The sequence below is a fragment of the Bufo gargarizans genome, chromosome 2, assembly GCF_014858855.1.
Source record: "Bufo gargarizans isolate SCDJY-AF-19 chromosome 2, ASM1485885v1, whole genome shotgun sequence".
Lineage (NCBI taxonomy): Eukaryota > Metazoa > Chordata > Amphibia > Anura > Bufonidae > Bufo > Bufo gargarizans.
Window position 1 is genome coordinate 53027636 of NC_058081.1, and position 25302 is coordinate 53052937.

The window sequence follows — 25302 nt, forward strand, 5'->3', positions numbered from 1 at the left end:
TTGGAGAGATATTCAGATCCCACCTCCCGCAGTCCTGTGGATATTTCATAGAAGTCTGAGATGGGAATAGCCCTTTAAGCCAGGCACACTGCATGGTTGGGTTGATCCTGCTGATTAAAATAAGACTTTGCTACATAATAAATGCTATTTGCTGAAGTGAGACGACCCCTTTAATTTTCTTGACGAGCATCTTTCAGTATGATCAACCCTATTAAACCAGGCACCCTGCATGATAGGGTTGATAATGCTGATTAAAACATTACATTGCTTATGTCTGTACGATGCACCGTTCCACAGAAAACCTAATTTATATTAATACGCTAATTAGCTAGTTGGAGCACTGAGGGACCGGCCAGAGCCCTTGGAGGACCAGTTAGTAAACACCCCTGCAGCCTCAGCCACTCTTCGCTTCTATACAGCCCTGTCAATCCAGGGGAAAGAGGAGTGGCTAAGCCTGCGGGGGTGTATATAAACTGGTCCTCCAAGGGCTCTGGCCGGCCACTCAGTGCTCCAACTAGCTAATTAGCATATTAATAAAAATGCTGTTTTCTGTGGAATGGTGCATCATATTAGGGTTGATCATGCTGAAAGATGCTCGTTAAGGCTCCTTTCACACTAGCGTTCGCTGGTCCGCTCGTGAGCTCCGTTTGAAGGGGCTCACGAGCGGACCCGAACGCAGCCGTCCAGCCCTGATGCAGTCTGAATGGAGCGGATCCGCTCAGACTGCATCAGTCTGGCGGCGTTCAGCCTCCGCTCCGCTCGCCTCCGCACGGACAGGCGGACAGCTGAACGCTGCTTGCAGCGTTCGGGTGTCCGCCTGGCCGTGCGGAGGCGTGCGGATCCGTGCGGATCCGTCCAGACTTACAATGTAAGTCAATGGGGACGGATCCGTTTGAAGATGCCACAATGTGGCTCAATCTTCAAGCGGATCCGTCCCCCATTGACTTTACATTGAAAGTCTGGACGGATCCGTCCCAGGCTATTTTCACACTTAGCTTTTTTTTTGCCATTTTAATGCAGACGGATCCGTTCTGAACGGAGCCTCCGTCTGCATTATTATGAGCGGATCCGTTTAGAACGGATCCGCCCGAACGCTAGTGTGAAAGTAGCCTAACAAAATTAAAGGGGTCGTCTCACTTCAGCAAATAGCATTAATCATGTAGAGAAAGTTAATACAAGGCACTTACCAATGTATTGTGATTGTCCATATTGCTTCCTTTGCTGGCTGGATTCATTTTTCCATCTCATTATACACTGCTCGTTTCCATGGTTACGACCCCCCTGTAATCCAGTAGTAATGGTCGTGCTTGCACAATATAGGAAAAAGCATCAGCCTATGTGAGCTCCTACGGTCTCGGCCACCAAATAGGCCGGCACTTTTTCCTACAGTGTGCAAGCACGACCACTGCTGCTGGATTGCAGGGTGGTCGTAACCATGGAAACGAGCAGTGTATAATGTGATGGAAAAATGAATCCAGCCAGCAAAGGAAGCAATATGGAGAATCACAATACATTAGTACGTGTCTTGTGTTAACTTTCTTTACATGATAAATGCCACTTGCTGAAGTGAGACAACCCCTTTAAGCAACTTTGCAACTAATCTGGATTTAAAAAGCTCCCGTCGCTTCAGGTATATGGCTCTGTGCAGATCTATTTGTCGCTATGGTTATAGACTGCATGCAAACCCTGTGTAGTCTGATCTTGCAGTCGCGCTGATGAATGTATGTTAGTAGCTGCTCCATGTATTCTGAGGAGGAGCAGCAGTAGTGCTCTGGTAGGTCTCACCTACCTGCTTCTTCTATTCACAGAATACAGCTGAGGAGTAAAGGGGTTGTCCGCTGTGGGCACGCCCATTTGTTACAAGGGTCCCTCCAAGATAAGCTTATCACAGATGGAATCTGTGGAAGAACCTAGCAGCAAGTGTCCAGTTTCCCTGCAGCACCCCCACAGGGGAAATGAAGCATTGCATGGTGCTTTTTTTGCCCTACAATGGTGCATTTCTCGCCAATATCACATGCACCATTATAATGCTGTAGTCACGGTGTATTATAGGTAGGCAGTGTCTTACTACTTTTAATAACCGTCTGTTTTGGACCTGTTTACAGGTTGGTACAGAGGATTCACATGGAGGAACAAATCAAAGAAGGTGAGTAATCTGTGGGGGTCTGATGGTTTTGTCTTCTTCTGGTCATATGCTGTTTTTGAGATTATAATCTGGTTACTAGTGACAGATAAAACAAAGCATGCTGGGTCCTTGCCCTTCTTTGCCCTTACAGTAGTTCAGTGCCAAGTCACGTTACAATAGTCAGTGTACCCTTGCCACCAATCTGTTTAGCATTGAGCTGGGGTGGCTAAAGCAGGTTGGCAGTAATTAGGCCATCCTACCTCCTTTGTAGCCTGCAGTATTAATTCGATTTTTGTAAAGATAGATTTGTTAAAGTACCGCATTATCCTACAGGTGCCAGTGCAGTGTACCTCTTAGCCACCCCAGCACGGAACTGGGGTGGCTAAAGTAGGTTGGCAGTAATTGAGCCATGCCACAATTTTCAAGTCTGCAGTATTATTTAGATTTTTCTAAAACATAATGTTGTTAAAGTGCCTTGCTAACTGGTAGGTAGGTGCCATGCCCTGTATATTGAATAGCCAGTGTACCTCTAGCCACCAGTCTGTTTAGCATGGATCTGGGGTGGCGAAAGCACATTGGCAGTAGTCATGCCATGCCACCATCTATGTAGGCTGCAGTATTAATTCGATTTTTCTAAAATTAAAATTGTGAAAGTAGCTCGCTAACCTGTAGGTGCCATGCCCTGTATATTGAATAGTTAGTCAGTGTACCTCTAGCCACCGGTCTGTTTAGCACTGAGCTGGGGTAGCTAAATTGGTTGGCAGTAATTGAGCCATGCTACCTCCTTTGTAGCCTGCAGTATTAATTCGATTTTTGTAAAGATGAATTTGTTAAAGTACCGCATTAACCCGTAGGTGCCAGTCCAGTCTACCTATAGCCACCAGTCTGTTTAGCACTGAGCTGGGTTAGCTAAAGTAGGTTGGCAGTAATTGAGCCATGCCATCTATTTTCTAGTCTGCAGTATTAACTCGATTTTTCTAAAAATAAATGTATTAAAGTACTTTATTAAGCCATAGGTGCTATCAGTGGGGGTTGCCATCGATCATGAGAATGGGGGTCCTGTGTCACCACATATGGATAGGAGATAAGTTTCAGTATTGGAGCATCCCCTTTAAGGGGTTCATTTTGACTTTTGATTTCCATGTGTCAACCCATTAGCCTTTTATAATCCCATTCACAAACTATAGGTTGCCATTAACCCCAGTCCCGTAGTCTGCTGATAGATATGCAGCCTCGCAAGTTATTATTACCTATGGCAAAAAAAAAAGACATTCCAATAAGACCTGTATATTAGGGAATTACCATTTGTGCAATTCTCTAGTATATTATCACATTCACTAAACTGAGCTAATCTGCACAATCTTCAGGCTGACAGATAATGTCCTTTTATCTCTGGGCGGTTGAGATATAGCACAGATGCCGGGATCACGAGGAGATGATGCGTGGAAAATGAAAGCCAGAAAAAATCTGGTCCTTCTGGTCCGCTCGTCTTCTCCACCCTTGGGTGATGATATTCAAGTAAATCCAGTCATTAGCCGTATGTTCGTCACTGAGGTATTAGGGTTAGATGTTTTGTGAAATACATTGATGTACAGATCATACAGATGTAGCAGAGCTGAAATTGTTAAATGCTTCAATGTTCTTCTGATGTAAATCGGGCTGTTTAGTCTGCAGTAGTAATTAGATTTTTTTATAAAGTTGTTAAAGTACTCTTCCAAGCACAGACCCCAGAGGTGCAAACTACTGTCCCACCGTGGGTGTATCGTGGCAGAGATGCCAAGCTAAAAGGCATAAAAAGGGAGCGGACTTAGAAAAGTGCCGGGAGCCTCTTTCATTCTAGCATACCTGGCTATAAAAACAATCGGGGGTTGGACTGGCGCACCAGGAGACCTGCCCCAAACCCACCCTAGAACCACTTCTGGACGAGGTTTACATAAACCCTATCCATTGTCGTGCTGGTACCAGTCAAATGTGCTGGAATTGTCTCTGAAAATTTGGAACTATGCCGTCAAATTCATGACTGTTGCCGATTTCCCAGTAAGCCGGGGCTCTGCCACTACAACGGCGCTCAGCAGACCCCCACCATAAGGTCTTGTAGGTATAACCCAAAGTAGAAGTTGACCATGAAGAAGTCACCTGCGGCTGAGGTTTATGACCATTTTGGGCAATTTTCCTAAAGCCCTATTATCAAAACTGTATTTTTGATAATACACTTACGCCTTCAGCTGTCAATGGAGAAAGAGGAGAAACATCTAGAGTTGGGAGCCCCCAAACACATTATCTGCCGAGCATGGCAAACAGCTGACAATACTCTGTGTATGGGGCCTTGAGACAGTTTTGGGGCCCTAGATGTCACTTGGTCTTTTTGTGCAGTGACACTAGCCATGACTCAGTGGATCACTGCAAAGGGTTAATTTGATGCTGCAGAGTCAAATGTAGAGATTTGTTTTTGTTAAAGTACTTATTTCATTATGCACTATGTATCCCAAATGGGCAGCACATAGTTGGCAGCTTTGGGCCAGTTGCCTGGGTGATGGACTAGTCCTGCCCCTGGTTAGTGAGTGTCTAGTCATCAGGGCTAGTGAAGTGTGTGTGTGTGTGTGAGCCCAGTCCAAGGAACCTACATCCTCGAGACTTAAAGCTGCCCGTAAAAGCAACTGAACTGGGAGACTACCCCCAGAGAGAAAGAGGGCCTGAAACCAGTAAGGTACCGCACGTCTATGGCAATAAGGCTTTACTGCTTGTGGAAAGGGCATGATGCTTCTGAGCCCACACACTTTGAGACATGGTGGCCATCCAGATCTAAGATTTGCACCCCGCAACTGGGAAATGCAGAAAGAGTTAAAAAGAACAGAATTGAACGCCTGTGGTTATTTGGGGAGATTGCAGAGTGTACTTATTGCGAGACAGGGAGAACTACTATGACCATCATTGCTGTCTGTACACAGCTATTGGAAGAAGACTACTCTGTAACATAATTTGGAATTGTGCCTATTGCTGCTATATGTACTACAACTCCCATTATCTATTTAGTGAAGAGAAACTTTATTTACTGTAACCAAATGGGCTTGGTCATTGACGCCACCACCCATTCGCCGGCCTCTACATCTACCCTCCTGCCTTGCACCCCTCTGCCTAACTTTAAGGGCATCCCAGCCATCACCAGGTAGGAGCCCCAGAAAGCCCAGGGTGTGCCCCAGGGGAAGAAAGGCTGCACCCTCCACTCACTGCATTGCCCCTGGGAGCGTTGGAGCCACCGTGAACCACCACTACTCCCATAAGTGCCGCAACTACCACTCCCCTCCTCCCGGCTCTTCCCCTGTGGCATATCTTTACTATATACCGGTAGTTACATATGAAGGGTGGGCCTTGAGATCATATACTCTGCGGATTGTGCACCCAAGTTACCTCAGTCCGTCACTGGAACCAGTGACCCGTCAAACCATCGGTGGAGGTCCTGGGTTATGAACCCATTCACATACTGGGGAAGTTTCATTAATGTGGTGTTGCAACTTATGGTGCATTCCCTATTTGTGGCCTAATGTTTAAGGTTTTTTTTTGTACTTTTCGTCACTTTTTAACCACTTCGGGACCGCCCATTGATGATATACTTGGGCGTTCTATGCTTCTCTTGCAAAGATGGCAGCTGCATGCCAACTGTAGGTCAGTGACAGCCGGGACCCCACAGAGAAGGCAGGGACTGTAGACATGGCGCTCAATGAAAGTGGTCATTCTGCTTCCTGCTGCGGTCCTAGCGATCATGTGATCAGTGCGGACCCAGATCAGCTCTGCTCTCGAGGCTGTATCCTCCCTGTAACTGGGCCAAATTAGTCAGCAATAGAAAAAATGTAATGTTAAAATGTTCCCTCAGGGTCTTGTAAAACGTTTTGGTGGAAAAAAAGTTTAAAAAATAAATAAAAAATACGGATCCATTTGTATTATCTTTAACATTGCCAAGACGGATCCGTATTGAACACCATTGAAAGTCAATGGAGGACGGATCCGTTTTCTATTGTGTCCTAGAAAACGGATCCGTCCCCATTGACTTACATTGTGTGTCGGAACGGATCCGTTTTGCTCAGTTTCGTCAGACTGACACCAAAACACTGCAGGCAGCGTTTTGGTGTCCGCTTCCAAAGCGGAATGGAGACTGATCGGAGGCAAACTGATGCATTCTGAGCGGATCCTTTTCCTTTCAGAATGCATTAAGGCAAAAGGTATCCGTTTTGGACCGACTGAGAGCCCTGAACGGATTTCAGAAACGGAAACCAAAACGCCAGTGTGCAAGTAGCCGAAGTCACATTTACTGTTCTCCTTGTTTACTGTTCATCCCCATTAAACATGTGCTCCATGGACAATGCCACTAAGTGTGTGTCCTGTGCAATGTGTGCGTGCCTTGAAGAGCCGTTCGAGGGTGAATACATTTGCACTAGATACAATCACGTTGCGTATTTGGAAGCCCAGATCTTGGTTCTAAAAAAGCAGCTTGAAACACTTAGGGGCATTGCAGACCTGGAGAGAGGCTTAGGCTACTTTCACACTTGCATTCAGAGCGGATCCGTCTCAGACGGATCCGCTCATATAATGCAGACGGTGGATCCGTTCAGAACAGATCCGTCTGCATTATATTGTAAAAAAAAATTCTAAGTGTGAAAGTAGCCTGAACGGATCCGTCCAGACTTTACATTGAAAGTCAATGGGGGACGGATCCGTTTGAAGATTGAGTCATATTGTGTCATCTTCAAACGGATCCGTCCCCATTGACTTCCATTGTAAGTCTGGACGGATCCGCTTGTCTCCGTACGGCCAGGCGGACACCCGAATGCTGCAAGCAGCGTTCAGGTGTCCGCCTGCTGAGCGGAGCGGAGGCTGAACGCCGCCAGACTGATGCATTCTGAGCGGATCCGCGTCCACTCAGAATGCATTAGGGCTGGACGGATCTGTTCGGGGCCACTTGTGAGCCCCTTCAAACGGAGCTCACAAGCGGACACCCGAACGCAAGTGTGAAAGTAGCCTTAGACCTCACTGTGCAGGCGCTGACTGGGGTGGGAGGAGAAGGGCAAGATCAGGACTATCAGGTCAGCAGTTGGGTAATGTAGGAAGAAGGGGTAGAGGGAAAAGTTCCAGGGAGGCTAGTCCTGAGCGGCACGCCCTAGTAAATATGCCTGTTTGGCTGATATTAGGGAGGAAAGCCCAGGGCCAGCAACACTGCAGCAGGACATTTCTCCGAGCAACCAGGAGGATGACCGCCGCAGGAAGGATGGGAAAAGGAGTGCAGCAAAGGTCAGACAGATGCTGGTGGTAGGGGACTCCATTATTAGGAGGACACACAGGGTCATCTGTCACCGAGACCATGAATGCCGAACAGTGTGTTGTCTGCCGGAAGCTCGGGTTCGGCATATTGCGGATCGGATTGACAGATTGCTGGGTGGGGCTGGGGAAGACCCGGCGGTCATGGTACACATTGGCACCAATGACAAAGTCAGCGGGAGATGGAAGGTCCTTAAAGGGAACCGGTCACCAGTTTTATGGTGTCCTAACTAAGGGCAACATAAATAAGTGACTGATTCTCTTAGCAAAATGCTGGGTCACTTTCTTTAATTGACTCAGTCAATCTGCCAACATCTTGTATTGAAAAGCTCCAGCTGATAATGATGAGTCCTGAATATTCATGAGCTCCTGACTCTCCCCGCCCACCTGCTGCTGAATGACAGTTTGTTTCCATAGTAATCAGCAGCAGGTGGGCAGGGGAGTGGCTATAGCTCTGAATTAAAACAACTCTGGACTCACTGACATCACGCTGGACTCAAATCGGCTCATTAGCATGCGGCATGCGGCATCTTTGTGTGTATATTATGAGGTAACCATCTGTCACACCAGTAAGTGAATACATCTAAGGCACTTTTTAGTAGTTAATGATTGTATATAATTAGTTCGATTATAATCAAATATCCACATGACAGGTTCCCTTTAAAAATGATTTTAGGGAACTAGGAGAGAAGTTAAAGTCCAGGACCTCCAAGGTAGTGTTTTCAGAAATACTACCAGTGCCACGAGCGTCACCAGAGAGACAACAGGAGCTTAGCGAGCTGGTGCAGGAAGGAAGGGTTTGGGTTCATGGAGAACTGTGCCGACTTCTCGGCCGGTTACAGGCTCTACAGTAGGGACGGGCTGCACCTTAATGGGGAGGGTGCAACTGCTCTGGGGGAAAATGGTTAGACGGCTGGAGGAGCTTTTAAACTAGGATCTTGGCGGTGGATGGGGGGGTCATACTAATAAGGGGGTAGATAGTGTAGATAGAGAGTGGGATATAGGAGGGGACAGTGGGGATTTAGTGGGGGCTGGGGTTAGCGAGGAAAGTAGGGAGAAGACTGGGCAGAACTGTACACCGATGAAAAACAGAACTGCTGGTAACAAGAACCTGTTACATACAAACATCAACCAAGGTAACCCAAAAATCCTGGATATTCACTTTACAGTTAATAGTAATTTAAAATATATTTTCACAAATGACAAAAGTCTAGCTAGAAAAATAGGGGAGCTGGAGGCTATGTTACTAGAAGAACACATAGATGTAGTTGGTGTGGCTGAGACATGGTTGGACTCTTCACATGACTGGGCTGTTAATATTGAGGGTTTTACACTATTTAGGATAGACCGGGTCAATAGAAAAGGTGGTGGCGTGTGCCTGTATGTGAGGAGCGATCTGAAGACAAGTGTGAAAGATGCAATTGTGGGCGAGGATTGTGAGGATGTGGAAACCATATGGGTGGAAGTACAGAGGGATATAAACACTGAAAAAATAATACTTGGTGTAATCTATAGACCCCCTAACATCACAGAGGAGATAGAAGCTCAACTGTATAACCAAATAGAGCGGGCGGCACAGGCTGGCACACTGGTCATAATGGGAGATTTTATCTTCCCAGACATTGACTGGGGTCATGGTTCTGCCTCAACCGCAAAGGGGAGAAGATTCCTCAACTTGCTGCAAGACCACTTTATGGGCCAGTTTGTAGAAGCCCCCACCAAGGGCAATGCTCTGTTGGATCTGGTAATCTCTAATGACGCAGAGCTTGTTGGAAATGTTACTGTTCGAGAAACACTAGGTAATAGTGACCACCATATAATTATATTCCCTCTACTATAAGAAGCAAACTCTGTCAGGCAGACACTAAATTTCAAAAAGGCTCATTTCCCTGGGTTGAGGGCAGCATTTCAGGGCATAGACTGGGGGCAGCTACTGTCACATAATAATACTGAGGATAAATAGGAGAGCTTCAAATCCACATTGAGTAATTGCACTGAAAAATGTATTCCTTTAGGTAACAAGTATAAACGGCTAAAATTAAACCCCCCATGGCTGACAGCTACTGTAAAAAGGGCAAATTTAAAAAATACAAATCTGAGGGGTCAGCTGGAGCGTTTGACGAATATAAAGGGCTTAATAAAATCTGTAAAGAGGAGATAAAATTAGCAAAAATACAAAACGAACAGCAGGTGGCAAAAGAGAGCAAAACAAATCCCCCAAAATTCTTTAAATGTATAAATGCTAAAAAACCAAGGTCTGAGCAGGTAGGTCCCCTAAATAATGGTAATGGGGGGGGTAGTCACTGAAGATAAGGAAAAGGCAGAGTTACTAAATGTTTTTTTTTTAGCTCTGTATATACAAAAGAAGAGAAGGTTGCTGATATCTGTGGTGCTGGGGCTGTTAGTGCATCCAGTAATGTACTCAATTGGCAAACTGTAGATATGGTCTAAGATAAGTTAAATAAGGTAAATGTGAACAAGGCTCCGGGTCCAGATGGATTACACCCAAGAGTGCCCAAAGAGCTCAGCTCAGTCATTGCTGTGCCCCTGTTTATAATTTTTAAAGATGCTCTAGGTACTGGTATAGTGCCAAGTGATTGCCACAAGGCAAACGTGGTGCCCATATTCAAATAAGGATCTAGGTCCTCCACAGGTAATGATATAGACCAGTTGGCTTGGAAAGTATAGTTTGTAATTGGATTGAAAGCTGTCTGAAGGACGGTGTCCAGAGAGTTGTGGTCAATGATTCCTATTCAGAAGGGTCCTGGGTTATAAGTGGTGACCCCAAGGTTCAGTGCTGGGCCCTCTGTTATTTAATATATTTATTAATGATAATGAGGACGGGATTAATAGCGCCATTTCTATTTTTGCAGATGACACTAATGTGTAGTACTGTACAGTCTAAGCATCAAAGCTTCTTAAGGCTCCATTCACACGTCCGTAACGTGTTTTGGAGGGCAGTCCAAAACACGGACACGGCAATGTGTGTTCCTCATTTTGCGGACCGCACATCGCCGGCACTAATAGAATATGCCTATTTATGTCCGCGGACAAGAATAGGACATGTTCTATTTTTGGGGGGGAACGGAAATGTGGACCCGGAGCCGGGCCGCAAAATGCGGAACGAAATGAAGATGAATTCTTAAAAGTAAACAACATTAATGCTCATGTAAACGTGTAGAGATCTGAGTCTCACTTCCTTCTGGGATTCGCGTTCCCACCTATCACTTGGTTGAACTTGATGGACTTGTCTTCTTTCAACCGTATTAACTATGTAACTTTGTGCTATTAAAAAAAATAACGGTCTATTTTTCCCAAATTTTTAAAACATGTTCCTGGATATAAAATAAATAAATAAAAAGCTTAAAAAAAAAGGCATAAAAAAGCACTATGTATCACCAAAAAGGCACAAACATTTTTTACATCACCAAACCAAAAAAGATATGTCTTTCAAAGATGCACGGGAAAGAAAGTACATAGCCTGGTCTTGAACTGGTTAAAAGTGTGAACAAAAGAGGAGGGGTGGGCCTGAAGCGGCCCCTCAGGTTTACCAGAATTTACACTAGAAACTGACGTAAATTATAGTTCAGAATTGAAGGACTTAAAGGACAGCCAGAGGATGATCCACACAACAGCCTGTGCCTCTTAAAGGGGATGTCCCATAAAAATTAATCTACAGTTTTCAAACCAGCCCCCGGATCTGAATACTTTTGTAACTGCATGTAATTAAAAATGTAGTATAGCCCCTGAGCTAGTCCCTGACATCTATCTGTATAGCGCCACCTGCTGTTTGTGCTTTTTCTTATTTCTTTGTCCGTCTCACTGAGGTGGTCACACACACTCAGTTTAGGCCTCTTTCACACTTGCGTTGTCCGGATCCGGCGTGTACTCCATTTGCTGGAATTACACGCCGGATTCGGAAAAACGCAAGTGAACTCAAAGCATTTGAAGACGGATCCGTCTTCAAAATGCGTTCAGTGTTACTATGGCAGCCAGGACGCTATTAAAGTCCTGGTTGCCATAGTAGTAGTGGGGAGCGGGGGAGCGGTATACTTACCGTCCGTGCGGCTCCCGGGGCGCTCCAGAATGACGTCAGAGCGCCCCATGCGCATGGATCACGTGTCCATGCGATCACGTCATCCATGCGCGTGGGGCGCCCTGACGTCACTCTGAAGAGCCCGGGGAGCCGCACGGGCGGTAAGTATGCTGCTCCCCTTTACACTTTACCATGGCTGCCAGGACTTTAGCGTCCCGGCAGCCATGGTAACCATTCAGAAAAAGCTAAACGTCGGATCCGGCAATGCGCCGAAACGACGTTTAGCTTAAGGCCGGATCCGGATTAATGCCTTTCAATGGGCATTAATTCCGGATCCGGCCTTGCGGCAAGTGTTCAGGATTTTTGGCCGGAGCAAAAAGCGCAACATGCTGCGGTATTTTCTCCGGCCAAAAAACGTTCCGGTCCGGAACTGAAGACATCCTGATGCATCCTGAACGGATTTCTCTCCATTCAGAATGCATTAGGATAATCCTGATCAGGATTCTTCCGGCATAGAGCCCCGACGACGGAACTCTATGCCGGAAGAAAAGAACGCAGGTGTGAAAGAGCCCTTAGATCTTCAACTGCCACCAGCTGTGTCAGTTATAGGGAGAGAGCTGCAACAGAAGGGACACGCCCCCTGTGCTGCCAGGCTGAAGTTAATCTAGCAGAGCAATGAATGGGGAGATCTCTGGATCCATGTGAGGTACAGGGCTGGTTCCTGTACTATATGATGTCTGATTTTTATTTTTTACATCAATCATGGATAACCCTTTTAACAAAATGGTCTTTTTTTGCCAAGACTTAGTAAATCTGCTCCACTGTCTTCTGCATAGAAAATTGGGTTCTACGTGTAATAACTATTCTGAAGCATATTTCCTTAGGACTGGACATTGTGCTGTTCCTCTTTTATTCACCCTGGAAGTTAATGAATGTTACCAGTTGGGGGGCGTGTCTCTACTCAGTCTGACATTGTCCAATCAGTGCTGACTGCGTGGAGGCGCACCCACAAACGGAATGGAGTGGTTGGAGCTGGGAAGAACATCCAGATGTCATTTCATTCATATATTTCCAGGAGGAGTAAGAGAGGAACAGCACAATGCAAATAATTGTTGTCATGGGGAATGCAAGTATTTGCTGACGTAGACCTGTCAGGGGAGCTGAGCGGTTTAGGAGAATGTAGCAGTTGTAGCTGGATTCCAATGTAAAACTACTAAACCCTGTGAAATCGCCATGAATTGTGCCAAATGACATACTCGACTCTGCTACACATGTGCACAATGTATCAATTCATAGTCATCCTTAGAAAGTAGGGAAACCTCTGGCTCAGATTACATACCACACCATCTGGTGGTGGCCGTACAGATGAGAGGTGGTAGCCCACTTTCCCTCAGACATGCATGCTTGGACCGGCTGAGTGTGCATGTTCCTTTTAATTGGGAATAAGCTGATGCCAGGGGCCCACAGGCATCGTCCTATAGTCCCAATGGTCAGCACCCCTGCTGGCATGTCCTCCCAGTGACCACTGCCCCTTTAATTTATTTAGTCTTTACTGCAGAGGCCCCCATATTACAGGGGGCCAGAACCAAGGGACGGGGGAGAGCTGGCAGAAATCCGGAGGTCAGGAGACCGTGGCAGTCTGTGGTCGCCAGTGTGAGGTCTCTTGTTGCACGCGGCCTGTAATTTACATGAGACAGTCACAGCCCGTAATTACATCTTAAAGGGATACCGCCACAGATACATTGTGTACAATAAAATGTGCAGAATTAACCCTTCAATCACCATCTAGAAAATGGCTCAGTGGTTCTCTGTCGGGACATTTCCAGTCCTATTAGTGAATGTGAGAAAAGCTCTGATAGTCCATGTGGATACGCCCGACTTCTCCTTTTGTGTTTTGGGAATTTTGGGAGATAATGGCTTTTTAAAAGTTAATTAATAAAGATGATAAAATCGTCTTTTTCTGCTTCCCGGTGTACGCGGCTCATATGTCTCTGGTCAGCGCCGTCCTGTAAGATGTATTCTACTGGTAATATAAGGTAGAGTAGTACTGTATATACTGTGCATCTGTCAGAGAAATTCCACCCTAGTCACCTTGGGGCCCCTTTACTTCCCGGCTAGTGATAGTAAGGCCCCTTTACTTCCCAGCTGGTGATGGTAGGGCCCCTTTACTTCCCAGCTGGTGATGGTAGGGCCCCTTTACTTCCCAGCTGGTGATGGTAGGGCCCCTTTACTTCCCAGCTGGTGATGGTAGGGCCCCTTTACTTCCCAGCTGGTGATGGTAGGGCCCCTTTACTTCCCAGCTGGTGATAGTAGGGCCCCTTTACTTCCCGGCTAGTGATAGTAGGGCCCCTTTACTTTCCAGCTGGTGATAGTAGGGCCCCTTTACTTCCCAGCTGGTGATAGTAGGGCCCCTTTACTTCCCGGCTAGTGATAGTAGGGCCCCTTTACTTCCCAGCTGGTGATAGTAGGGCCCCTTTACTTCCCAGCTGGTGATAGTAGGGCCCCTTTACTTCCCGGCTAGTGATAGTAGGGCCCCTTTACTTCCCGGCTAGTGATAGTAGGGCCCCTTTACTTCCCGGCTAGTGATAGTAGGGCCCCTTTACTTCCCGGCTAGTGATAGTAGGGCCGCCTTATTTCCCAGATAATGACAGTAGGTTTGCTTTACTTCCCGGCTGGTGATAATAAGTCCCCTTTACTTCCCCCGGCTAGTGACAGTAGGGCCCCCTTACTTCCCCGCTGGTGACAGTAGGGCTCCTTTACGTCCCGGCAGGTGATAATAAGGCACCCTTACTGACCGTCTGGTGATAGTAGGGCCCCCTTACTTACCGTCTGGTGATAGTAGGGCCCCCTTACTTACCGTCTGGTGATAGTAGGGCCCCCTTACTTACCGTCTGGTGACAGTAGGGCCCCCTTACTGACCGTCTGGTGATAGTAGGGCCCCCTTACTTACCGTCTGGTGATAGTAGGGCCCCCTTACTTCCCAGATAGTGTAGGTCCTCCTTATTTCCCCAATGGTGACAGTAGGTCCTCCTATTTCCCCACTGGTGACAGTAGGTCCCCCTTACTTCCCGGCTGGTGACAGTAGGTCCCCCTTACCTCCCGGCTGGTGACAGTAGGTCCCCCTTACTTCCCGGCTGGTGACAGTAGGTCCTCCTTATTTCCCCGCTAGTGACAGTAGGGCCCCCTTATTTCCTGGCTGGTGACAGTAGAACCTCCTCATTTCCCGGCTGCCGGCAGTAGGGCCCTCTCAATTCTCTGCTAATCACACTAGCCCCTACTTCCCAGGTAGACACAGCAGCACCCCCCTATTTAATCAGTTGTGAGAGTAGGGCCCTCTGTTTCCCTAATAGTGACCATAGGGCCCCCTACTCCCTAACTAGTGAAAGTAGGGCCCTCTACTACCTTATGAATAACAGTAGGGCCCCCCACTTCTCAGTGACAATAGGTTCCCCTTCTCAGTTACAGACAGTAGGACCCCCTATTTCCCCAGTAAGGCCAGTAACAAACCTCCACGCCATTATTACAGACAGTAGTGCCCCCTACTTCCTTGTAAATGACAGTACCCCCACTTTTCAGGTAGAGACAGTAGGGCCCCCTATTTCCCCAGTAGTGCTGGTAGCCCACATCTCACAGCGCTGCGACCTCTTCTGCGGGGAGCGATGGAGCCTGATGCGGTCAGTGAGATTATTTATTTCCATGCTCCCAAATTCTGGAGCCCTGGTTCTGTCCGGCCCTGCGCGGTGGGTAGACCAAGGGGCATCTTCCACGACGGACATCACAGAATCCATTGTGGTTACTGATCTGACTATAGCCATTACTCGTGAAGCGGATTTCTACGCTGGCTCTCCTGCGAGTGATTCACTGGGTAATTGTACGTTTCCCATCACTATCCGCAGAGCCATGTTTATGCTGTCAGCATTCCTTCTCCAGAACATGGTTAGCGTCTCGTCAGGCGTGCGACCAGGCCAGTAATTAGACATGATAGGCCTCCCTCGCCCTGTCATGTGGACGTGCCTGGCAGCAGTGTAGGGGCGCTTCTTCCACATAGGCACCGAGGCTACAGGGGGTGACTCTACAGGATTGACAAGAGAGGGTGGGACGGCCATTACATGTGTCCATGGCGATCATCTAGTGGCTGACCATGGCTGGGACTTGCAGCTCTGAAGTACAAACTGCTGCTCGATCAAGTAAATTGCAGGAAGATGTATTTTTTTTATCACTATCTACCATGATTACCTTTCCTCCCAGGGGCAAAGTAAAATTGCTGGTCACTGCATTGGCTTCATTAAAGGAGTGTCATCATGAGATAGATAGGAGAACCCTTTTAAAGGGGTTGTTCACCTGTGGGGGCCTTTTAGGCAGACCTGCAGAGGGAATTATACTTAGCTGATCCACGCCACTAGGTTCTTGTTCCCGGAAGGCCCCCTTGGGGTGAAATATTATTTTTAAGCTCTCCTGTCATGTCTGCTTTAGGCCTCATGCACACCGCCGTAGCTTTGGTCTGCGTTTCGTGGGTCGGATGTGGGCCCATTCATCTCAATGGGGCTGCAAAAGATGCGAAAGGCACACCCATGTGCTGTCCACATCCTTACGTCCGTTCTGCATCCATTCTTGTTCGTCTTGCGGACAACAATAGGACTACCTTGGGGGTGGCAGGCTCCACGGCTGGGATCCATGTTTTACGGATCCACAATTTGCTGACCGCTGCATGAGGCCATAGTAAACATCTTATGTGTTGTGCCATTCCTCAATTGTTCCTCCTGGAAATGTATGACTAAATCGACAACAGGTTAGGTATTACCATTTCTCGTGAACAGTCCAATACCATCAGCACTGATTGGACAGTGTCAGATTAACCCTTGTTAGCAATGGGCATAGTTTTCATTCATATATTCATACATTTCCAAGAGGAATAACCGAAGTGACGCTATATAAGAATCCTAAGGAATGGTGCTCCAGATTTGTTTATTTCCATGGAAGTGTGAGTAGTAGCACTGACAGATTAGGATTTCTGACAGGTCTGCAGTACCAGACATAGCCAGTGAACAAGAGTGGCGCTGTACCTAGCTTATAAGCTTCCATATACTTATCACATGCTGCATAGGGATAAACCATCGGACTGACCCCAGCTCTTGCAGGTTGTATTGCGGTGATTTATAGTTTATGCCTGACGCATAATCACAGATTGTTCCAAGAATGAAGGCTCGCAAAGAATGTCTGAAATGTCTGAAGACTTTCCCAAACGTCAGGAAGAATAAATAAAACCACAGGAGAGCTTCTGGTGTGAAAGTGAGAAGAGGAAGGAGAAGGCCGTATATGACACGGCAGGCAGGGAAGAAATATAGGAACCTGCTGAGATCTATATAGTGGCCGGGTGTGGCCAAGGACACCACAGGCATGTAAACTGCAAGGAGTCAAAGATCCCCTCATTACATGCACAGCTTCTGGATGCTTCATCTGGTGGCTTCATAAATGGAGATGCCCTTTAAAGGGCTTGTATTATGGAAATATCACCTGTCCATATGGTTGATAAAGGTAGGTCCTCAGGACCCCCCCATGAGCCAGAACACAGAGCTGATTCTGTGGGTTTGAGTTATCTGTGTATATGGACTCTCATTCAAAGGGCCGCCGTGTAATACTTCATTTCTCCTGTAGTGGTCACTGCAGGGAAACTGGTGGGGTGAAGTTGTTTCCCAGGTGGTCCAAACTCTTTACTCTTGTAAAAGACATTAAAGGGGTTATCCTATCTTAGACAATGGGGGCATATCGCTAGGATATGCCCCCATTGTCTGATAGGTGCGGGTCCCACCTCTGGGACCCGCACCTACAAGGAGAACGGAGCCGGGGAGAGTTGTGGCTGGAGGACCCTGGGTTTCCCAGGATCCGTCCACCACCAGGCGCAGCTCCCCGCCCCTCCCATTGAAGTGAATGGGAGCGCACCGCGCATGCACGGCCACCGCTCCCATTCATTTCTATGGGACCGATGGAAATAGCCGAGCCAGCGCTCATGGAAGTTATGTCCACACTATGCCCCTCACAGTATTTATGCCCTCATTGTACAACTTTCACAATAGTTATGCCCACGTTGTGCCCCCTTAAAGTACCTATCCCTTAAAGCCCTCTGTGACACCTATGTGCCCACTGTAACTTCTCACCTTGTCCCGTTCCTGAAGCTCACAGTCCTCTCTCCCCTGCAGACACAGATCGCTCTGCAGCACTGAGTGGGAGGAGCATAGGCAGACTCTGGGGCTGAAGGCTCCTCCCACACAGGCCAGCAGTGCGATCTGTGCCTGCAGGCTGAATGGTGGAGCAGGGAGAAATCTCCCTACTTCACCATTCTGTGCGGGAGAGACGGAGTGCGGCGAGCTGAGCAGTCAGTGAGTGACAGGAACGCACCTCCTATTCTGAGGTATATCACAGAACAAGGTTTTCCCAAAGGCTGTGAATAGGAGCTGGCTGTAGGTGCTATTGCAGCGAGCCCCTGATGGGCCAGTGCAGAGGATGGGAGTGGTAGTGGCCCTGATGTTGTGGTGTTGTGTCACGGTGTCCTGCTTCAGTCTGTCACTCCCTGAGGTTCAGTGCAGTAAGTGATGATGAAAGGAACCAGGCAGAGATGGTTGAACCACATTCATCACCAGTATGTACAAAGTTCGGTTTCTCTCCTCCCAGATGGATGATGGGGCATGGTGGCTAGCAATGTGGCAAAGGTAACACTCAGAAAGTTGCTAGCTGACGCTGTCTCTCTATCTCTGGATTACTTTCCCTATGGCTTTACTTTGGCACCTGTGACTCTAAGTGTCCACTAAATGATGCAGGCTCCTAGCTTTGCCTTTCCTGAACTATCATGATGGTGTCTTAACGTGTTTCCCACCACGTTACAGTAGAGTCTTGATAGCTTGGTCGCTTGATCATTCTGCAGACTCTAATATGCCGTATCTTGCAATTCCTCTGTTGCCTAGGACCCTGCAATGTCTTTGGGGCCAAACATTGCCAACCATACCCCATCTGCTGGTAGACATGGGGTATTTCATGTCATTACATTCACATTGAATTTACGTTACAGCCCAGTTGTATTTACAATAGTAGTACCCCCAGGTCTAAGGTACTACACTAGCAATCTTTCCAGTTGAAGGCATGCAAGTCTCAGTGAGGCGGGTGCCTGAAGCAATATACCCTAATCACGTGCAACAAAGTCCAAGCTATTTTCCCTGTCCCTGCACATGCACTCACTTGGTCCTTTTATCTTTTGTGGGAATGTCTGTTCTGCTTTCATAGTTTGTCTCCTACCACAGTTGCTTTTTCTCTAGCAGCTTCACACCCCACAGGATGGGTGTTTTGCAGGTTTTTTTTTTTTGGCCTGTTTGACTGCAGCAGTCTCCAAGCAAGTATAGTTCCTAGCTTTAGGCTAAAAATTCCCAGGAGGCAACCAGACTGGTGTGTAAACAGCCACACCTAACAAGGAAGGGCAGGTTCAGCCTGTCCCTCTGCAACTAAACTGTCAGTATTAACTATTTCCTGCTTATACATATCCATTTGGGATTACACAGGGCATAACACAATCCTTTAAACCTTCAGCAACAAATTAGCTTTTTTTCTTTTTTGCTCTTTTTTTTTTAAAAGCAATGATTCATATATAGAGAGGTCTAAACTCAATCTGAATTTCTATTTTCAACCATTGAGCTAGATAATGAAATTCTCCTTCCTTGCAGCCACCACTAGAGGGAGCTTTCTGCATTCAGTTTTATTATTTGCTTCAGTGTTATCATTTGCAATAAGCCTATGGCTACACGTTAATAGTCAATATATCCTATCTAATGTCCTTTTATCCGAGTGAGAGGATTTTTTGTGTTTGGTTAAAGGGGTTATCGAACCCCTAAAATGCCTCCCCATGCGCCCGGGCCCCTCACAGAGGTTGTATTTACCTGGCTCCCCGACACCAGCGTCGCTTCTGAAGCCCCTGCGGCCACCACTGCATCTCCCCATCGTGCGGATGAAAATGAAAACATTGGGGGGGGGGGAGCCAATAGCAGTGCGCGATGGGAACGAGCCTCCTTAGCGTCACCCGAGATGCTAGGGAGGCTTGTTCCTGTCACGGCCTGCTATTGGCTGAACACACCCCCTCCAGACACCTTGCGGGCGTCAGATGCTACGCGGGTGCCAGGGAGCCACTAAGTACAACCTGTGTGAGGGGCTCCTGCATTTTAAGGGTTGGATAACCCCTTTAAAGGGGTTGTCTCAATTCAGAAAGTAGCATTTATTATGTAGAAGAAATTACTATAAGGCACTTACTAATGTATTGTTATTGCTTCCTTTAGGGGCTGGATTCATTTTTCCATCACATTATGCACTACTTGTTTCCATGGTTACGACCACCCTGTAATCCAGCAGCAGTGGCCGTGCTTGCAAACTATAGGAAAAAGCGCTGGCCTCTCTCATGGCCGGGACTGTGGGAGCGCACATAGGCTGGTGCTTTTTCCTATAGTGTGTAAGCACGACCACTGCTGCTGGATTACAGGGTGGTCGTAACCATGGAAATGAACAGTGTATAATGTGATGAGAAAATGAATCCAGCCAGCAAAGGTAGCAATATGGAGAATCACAATACATTAGTAAGTGCCTTGTATTGACTTTCTCTACATGATAAATGCTACTCACTGAAGTGACACAACCCCTTTTAAGGATTAATGGTCCTGTATTGGGGGGGTGGGCTTGAATACTTAAAATCTAAATCTACTTTTCCTATTAATATTTTAACATTAAATGCATAGAAAGCAAACGCAACAAAAAATGGAACAACTTTGCCAATTTTGTAGATTAAAATGCTCTTTCCATTTTGTGTCTACAGCTCCTATGCAGACTTGTGTGTCGCCATGGTTACAGACTACAGGTCTTGTGTAGTCAGATCCTGAAGTTGTCTGTTACCATGAAGACACATAGGTTTGCATTGGGAACTGTGTACCCGATACGGAAGGAGATTTTTTTTTTTTTTATCAATACAATGTGCAGAAGTGCTTTGCATTGGGCTAATTGTCTGATGCAATGCGCTCATATACAACCAGATATTACCTCTCATATACAACCAGATATTACCTCTCATATACAACCAGATATTACCTCTCATATACAACCAGATATTACCTCTCATATACAACCAGATATTACCTCTCATATACAACCAGATATTACCTCTCATATACAACCAGATATTACCTCTCATATACAACCAGATATTACCTCTCATATACTGTACAACCAGATATTACCTCTCATATACAACCAGATATTACCTCTCATATACAACCAGATATTACCTCTCATATACAACCAGATATTACCTCTCATATACAACCAGATATTACCTCTCATATACAACCAGATATTACCTCTCATATACAACCAGATATTACCTCTCTGGCAGAGTTGCACTGTACAATATATCACATCAACCATTCAATTTCTACTGTGTATTCCCCAGAGGATTTCACAACATGGCATACCTCAGGTGTAATAGAACATGTCGAGGAGATCAGATTCTGCCATACAAGTATAAACACTGGTATCGTATTTTCTGAAGAAAAAATGCAGCTTCAGTACATTGCATTCATCTGTAGAATGATTGCCTAATGTCTCTACTGACCCCTAGTGGTCTTCTGAATTAAGTGAATGCAGTCTACACCCTTTTCAACCATTTTTTATTAGATTTTTAATCTGAAATGAAAATAAAGCAACTTTGCAATAGGTAATTATTAAACCTATCCTACCGGTTTGTTCCTCCAGCTCCAAGACAGATCTGTGCATCGCCATGGTAACAGACTACAGACAAAATCTGTGCTTTGTAACCTTGCAGTCGCATACTTTCTTCCATTTGTCCGCTGCTCTGTGTGTGTGTATGCAGTACCCCAGAATAGAGTATTTGCAAAACAGTTTTTGTTATTTAATGCTCTGATGTATAGTATTACCCGTATAGTTTTGTATGGATAAGTCAGGGTTAACTGTCCTGATTTTGCCCTTGTAAGAGGCTAGGAGATTGGCTTAGGTCCACCCTTAGTTTAGGCTGAGTGTTGTGTTAGCTGAGGAAGAGAGAGAGAGGGGCTACACGTGCTCACTTCTCAGAAGACTACGCCTGAGTCCCAGGGAACCATCATCTCTGAGATATTTGCATCAAGAAAGCCATCTCTACTCTACAGTACTCTGGAGGGAGAAGGAAAGAACCAAGATGGTCCAGAATCTGCATGTCAAGCACTGGAGTCAGTCAGTAAGGTACTCGCTGTTTAAGGTTGACTTTACTGCAGTGAGGGGGACATTGCTAATACACCCTTCCACACCTGGACATGGTCTGGCCCACCATATCCTTATCTTGTACACCTCAGCTGGGAATTGCAGACATGTTTTGCAAGAAAAGTATTGCCAGCCTTAGATTCCACAGAGAGAGAAAGATAGAAATGAGTACTACAACCCCTATCATGGCTTGAAAATTTATACATTGATATTGGAGAAGATTTGCACTGTTTGGAACTGTGTTTAATACTGTTGGATGTACTACAACTCCCATGCTATACCTTAGTAAAGAAAGACTTGTCTATTTCTCTACGTCTGGCCTGGTTACTGACTATGGTACCATTTACCGGCTACGTCGCCTACATCTCTTGCCTTGCACTCGTACAACACCCCCAAGGGCGCCCCAACTACTATCAGGCAGGAGCCCCAACATTAGGGTGTGCCCCAAGGGAATAAAGGGTGCCCCCACCCGTCACTGCCCCGACCCTAGGGAGCATCGGTGTGAGGATTGCCACTTTGATTTATCAGGATAACTGTTGTGGCCAGATCCACTACCACTCCCATCCTCCTCTCCTCCCAGGCTGTGGGATGTACATTTGATTCATTAGCCAGAAGTGCAGGATAGAAGGTAGACAGAAGGGAATATGCAGGATCAGACTACACAAAGGTTGTCGTCTGTTACCATGGAGATGCATAGATCTGCATTGGAGCTGTAGAAACAAAACCGTGAAATTATAAACACCTATTACAAAATTGTAACATTTTTCATCTTCTATGCATTAAAGAATAAAAAATAGGCCGCTTAACCTGCTTCCCCGAACATAAAAGCCAAGCAATCTCCAACCTGTGTGCCCCCCCCTCCCAACTGTTGCAAGATGATAACTCCCAGCATTGTCCAAGTTGTAGTCCTGCTATAGCTGGAGAGCTGAAGGTTGTAGACTGCTGTAATAGAGAATCACTTAAAGGGGTTATCCAAGAGTAAGACAGACCTGGTCTTCGCTGCGGCCTGTGATTGGCTGCAGCGGTCATGTGATCTCAGAGCGGCAGGCAGAGGAGGAGCCAGCCATGGGTCGGCCACTCTGGGAGGTCTGTCTAACTCTTGGTTGTCCAAGATTAGAAAAAACTGCCTTTCCTTTTTCCCAAAGCAGCGCTTTTTTTGTTTGTCTGGTATCGCAGCATGTCCCCATCCACGAAACTTTTTGGCATTTTTTTTTTCCCAAACAATTATCAAAATGCCATAATTTCTATAAAAAACCGCACGTGTGGACATATCCTTAGTGGTACTGGAGGCGAAATTGCTGTATAGTATACTGGGTGGGTGAAAGAATTGAAGACATAGTGAGGGCCCCATGTGTCTTGACCTCCCAGGGGCCCCTATAAACTTCTAAAGCCCAGGCTCACTCTATACTTTTGTCTCCACAGGGCATATTCCCAGCTACTTATATTCACATAAAAGAAGTGACTGATGACAAAGGGTAAGCTCGGTGAAGAACAGCAGTATGGCGGTATTTTGTTATCGGGCTATTCTGATTCTTAAACTCCCAGTTAGGGCATATAGATGTCTCTCCTTTAAGACCCCCCTCTGTTGGCCGGAGTGGAGAGATTTAGGAAACTGTGTCTGTTGTATTATCGTCACCTTGTTTCAGGTTATCTCATTCCCATTGTCAGCCTTGATACTGGTTTCTTACAGGCACCATGAGCCGGCGGTGCTCAGCGAGCTTCCCCTGGCACAGGAGCTCACCGTCACATTACGGGAATGGGTGGTCCTCTGGCACTCTCTGTTTGTGGTGAGTTTAAAGCGACCCTCCAAGCTCCCCCTTCCTGAGACTCATTCCCTTCAGTATATATGTGTGTAAATGACCTAATAGTTTAGTAATCTATACTTTATAATAATGCTGCCTTTGCTGCAATGGATAATCCGCAGCAGAACTGTGGGGGAGGGGAGAGAGCGGGAGTCTGGACCAATGAGGATGCAGGAGGTGTGTCTCAGACTACCTCAGACTACCCTCAGGCACTGTAGCTAAACTGTAGTCGCCCATCACAGCCCTTTCCTTATGGACTTCAGCTAAAAGGCAGCCAAGCAGCAAGATCTAAAGAAAATAAACAGCAGGGAATCATCGGATGTAGGTTCCGACTTACCTATCATTTTTGAGCTCCTGAATGCACAGTTGCTTTAACTCTTTGCTGTATTCGTACATACAGTGGATTGTTTTCACAATCTGATTATCAAACTTATCTGCTCCATACAGCAAAATCAGCGGTCGTCGTTCATCCAGATACAAGACATGATGACACAACTAATGGACTGGCGCTCACAGATTATGTCTGGTACCCTCCCCAAAGATGACTTGGCCGAACTGAGGAAGAAAGTGACGGCGAAGATTGACTATGGAAATCGGTAAGGTCATTTGCAACGCATTTCCTATTTTGTGCATACAGCTATGTAGACCTGTGCATCTCCGGGGTTACAGACTACAGACCTGTGCATCTCCAGGGTTACAGACTACAGATGTACACATCTCCAGGGTTACAGACTACAGATGTACACATCCAGGGTTACAGACTACAGACCTGTGCATCTCCAGGGTTACAGACTACAGATGTACACATCTCCAGGGTTACAGACTACAGATGCACACATCCAGGGTTACAGACTACAGATGTACACATCCAGGGTTACAGACTACAGATGTACACATCTCCAGGGTTACAGACTACAGATGTACACATCTCCAGGGTTACAGACTACAGATGTACACATCTCCAGGGTTACAGACTACAGATGTACACATCCAGGGTTACAGACTACAGATGTACACATCTCCAGGGTTACAGACTACAGATGTACACATCCAGGGTTACAGACCTATGCATCTCCAGGGTTACAGATCTACACATCTCCAGGGTTACAGACTACAGATGTACACATCCAGGGTTACAGACTACAGACCTGTGCATCTCCAGGGTTACAGACTACAGATGCACACATCCAGGGTTACAGACTACAGATGTACACATCCAGGGTTACAGACTACAGATGCACACATTTCCAGGGTTACAGACTACAGATGTACACATCCAGGGTTACAGACTACAGATGTACACATCCAGGGTTACAGACTACAGATGTACACATCTCCAGGGTTACAGACTACAGATGTACACATCTCCAGGGTTACAGACTACAGATGTACACATCTCCAGGGTTACAGACTACAGATGTACACATCTCCAGGGTTACAGACTACAGATGTACACATCTCCAGGGTTACAGACTACAGATGTACACATCTCCAGGGTTACAGACTACAGATGTACACATCTCCAGGGTTACAGACTACAGATGTACACATCTCCAGGGTTACAGACTACAGATGTACACATCCAGGGTTACAGACTACAGATGTACACATCCAGGGTTACAGACTACAGATGTACACATCTCCAGGGTTACAGACTACAGATGTACAGATCTCCAGGGTTACAGACTACAGATGTACACATCCAGGGTTACAGACTACATATGTACACATCTCCAGGGTTACAGACTACA

General features: G+C 46.4%; 1 protein-coding gene across 1 annotated transcript in view; it reads left to right on the forward strand.

Moving 5' to 3' along the window:
- Nucleotides 1–25302, forward strand: part of DOCK5 (dedicator of cytokinesis 5) — a gene marked incomplete at its 3' end in the record, with an annotated part of 90936 nt that overhangs the window by 11821 nt on the left and 53813 nt on the right. The window contains exons 3-6 of the mRNA XM_044276961.1: nt 2106–2146; nt 23172–23224; nt 23440–23536; nt 23999–24147. Of these exons, the coding sequence (XP_044132896.1) occupies nt 2106–2146; nt 23172–23224; nt 23440–23536; nt 23999–24147 (340 nt within the window). The remainder of the gene's footprint in view (nt 1–2105; nt 2147–23171; nt 23225–23439; nt 23537–23998; nt 24148–25302) is intronic.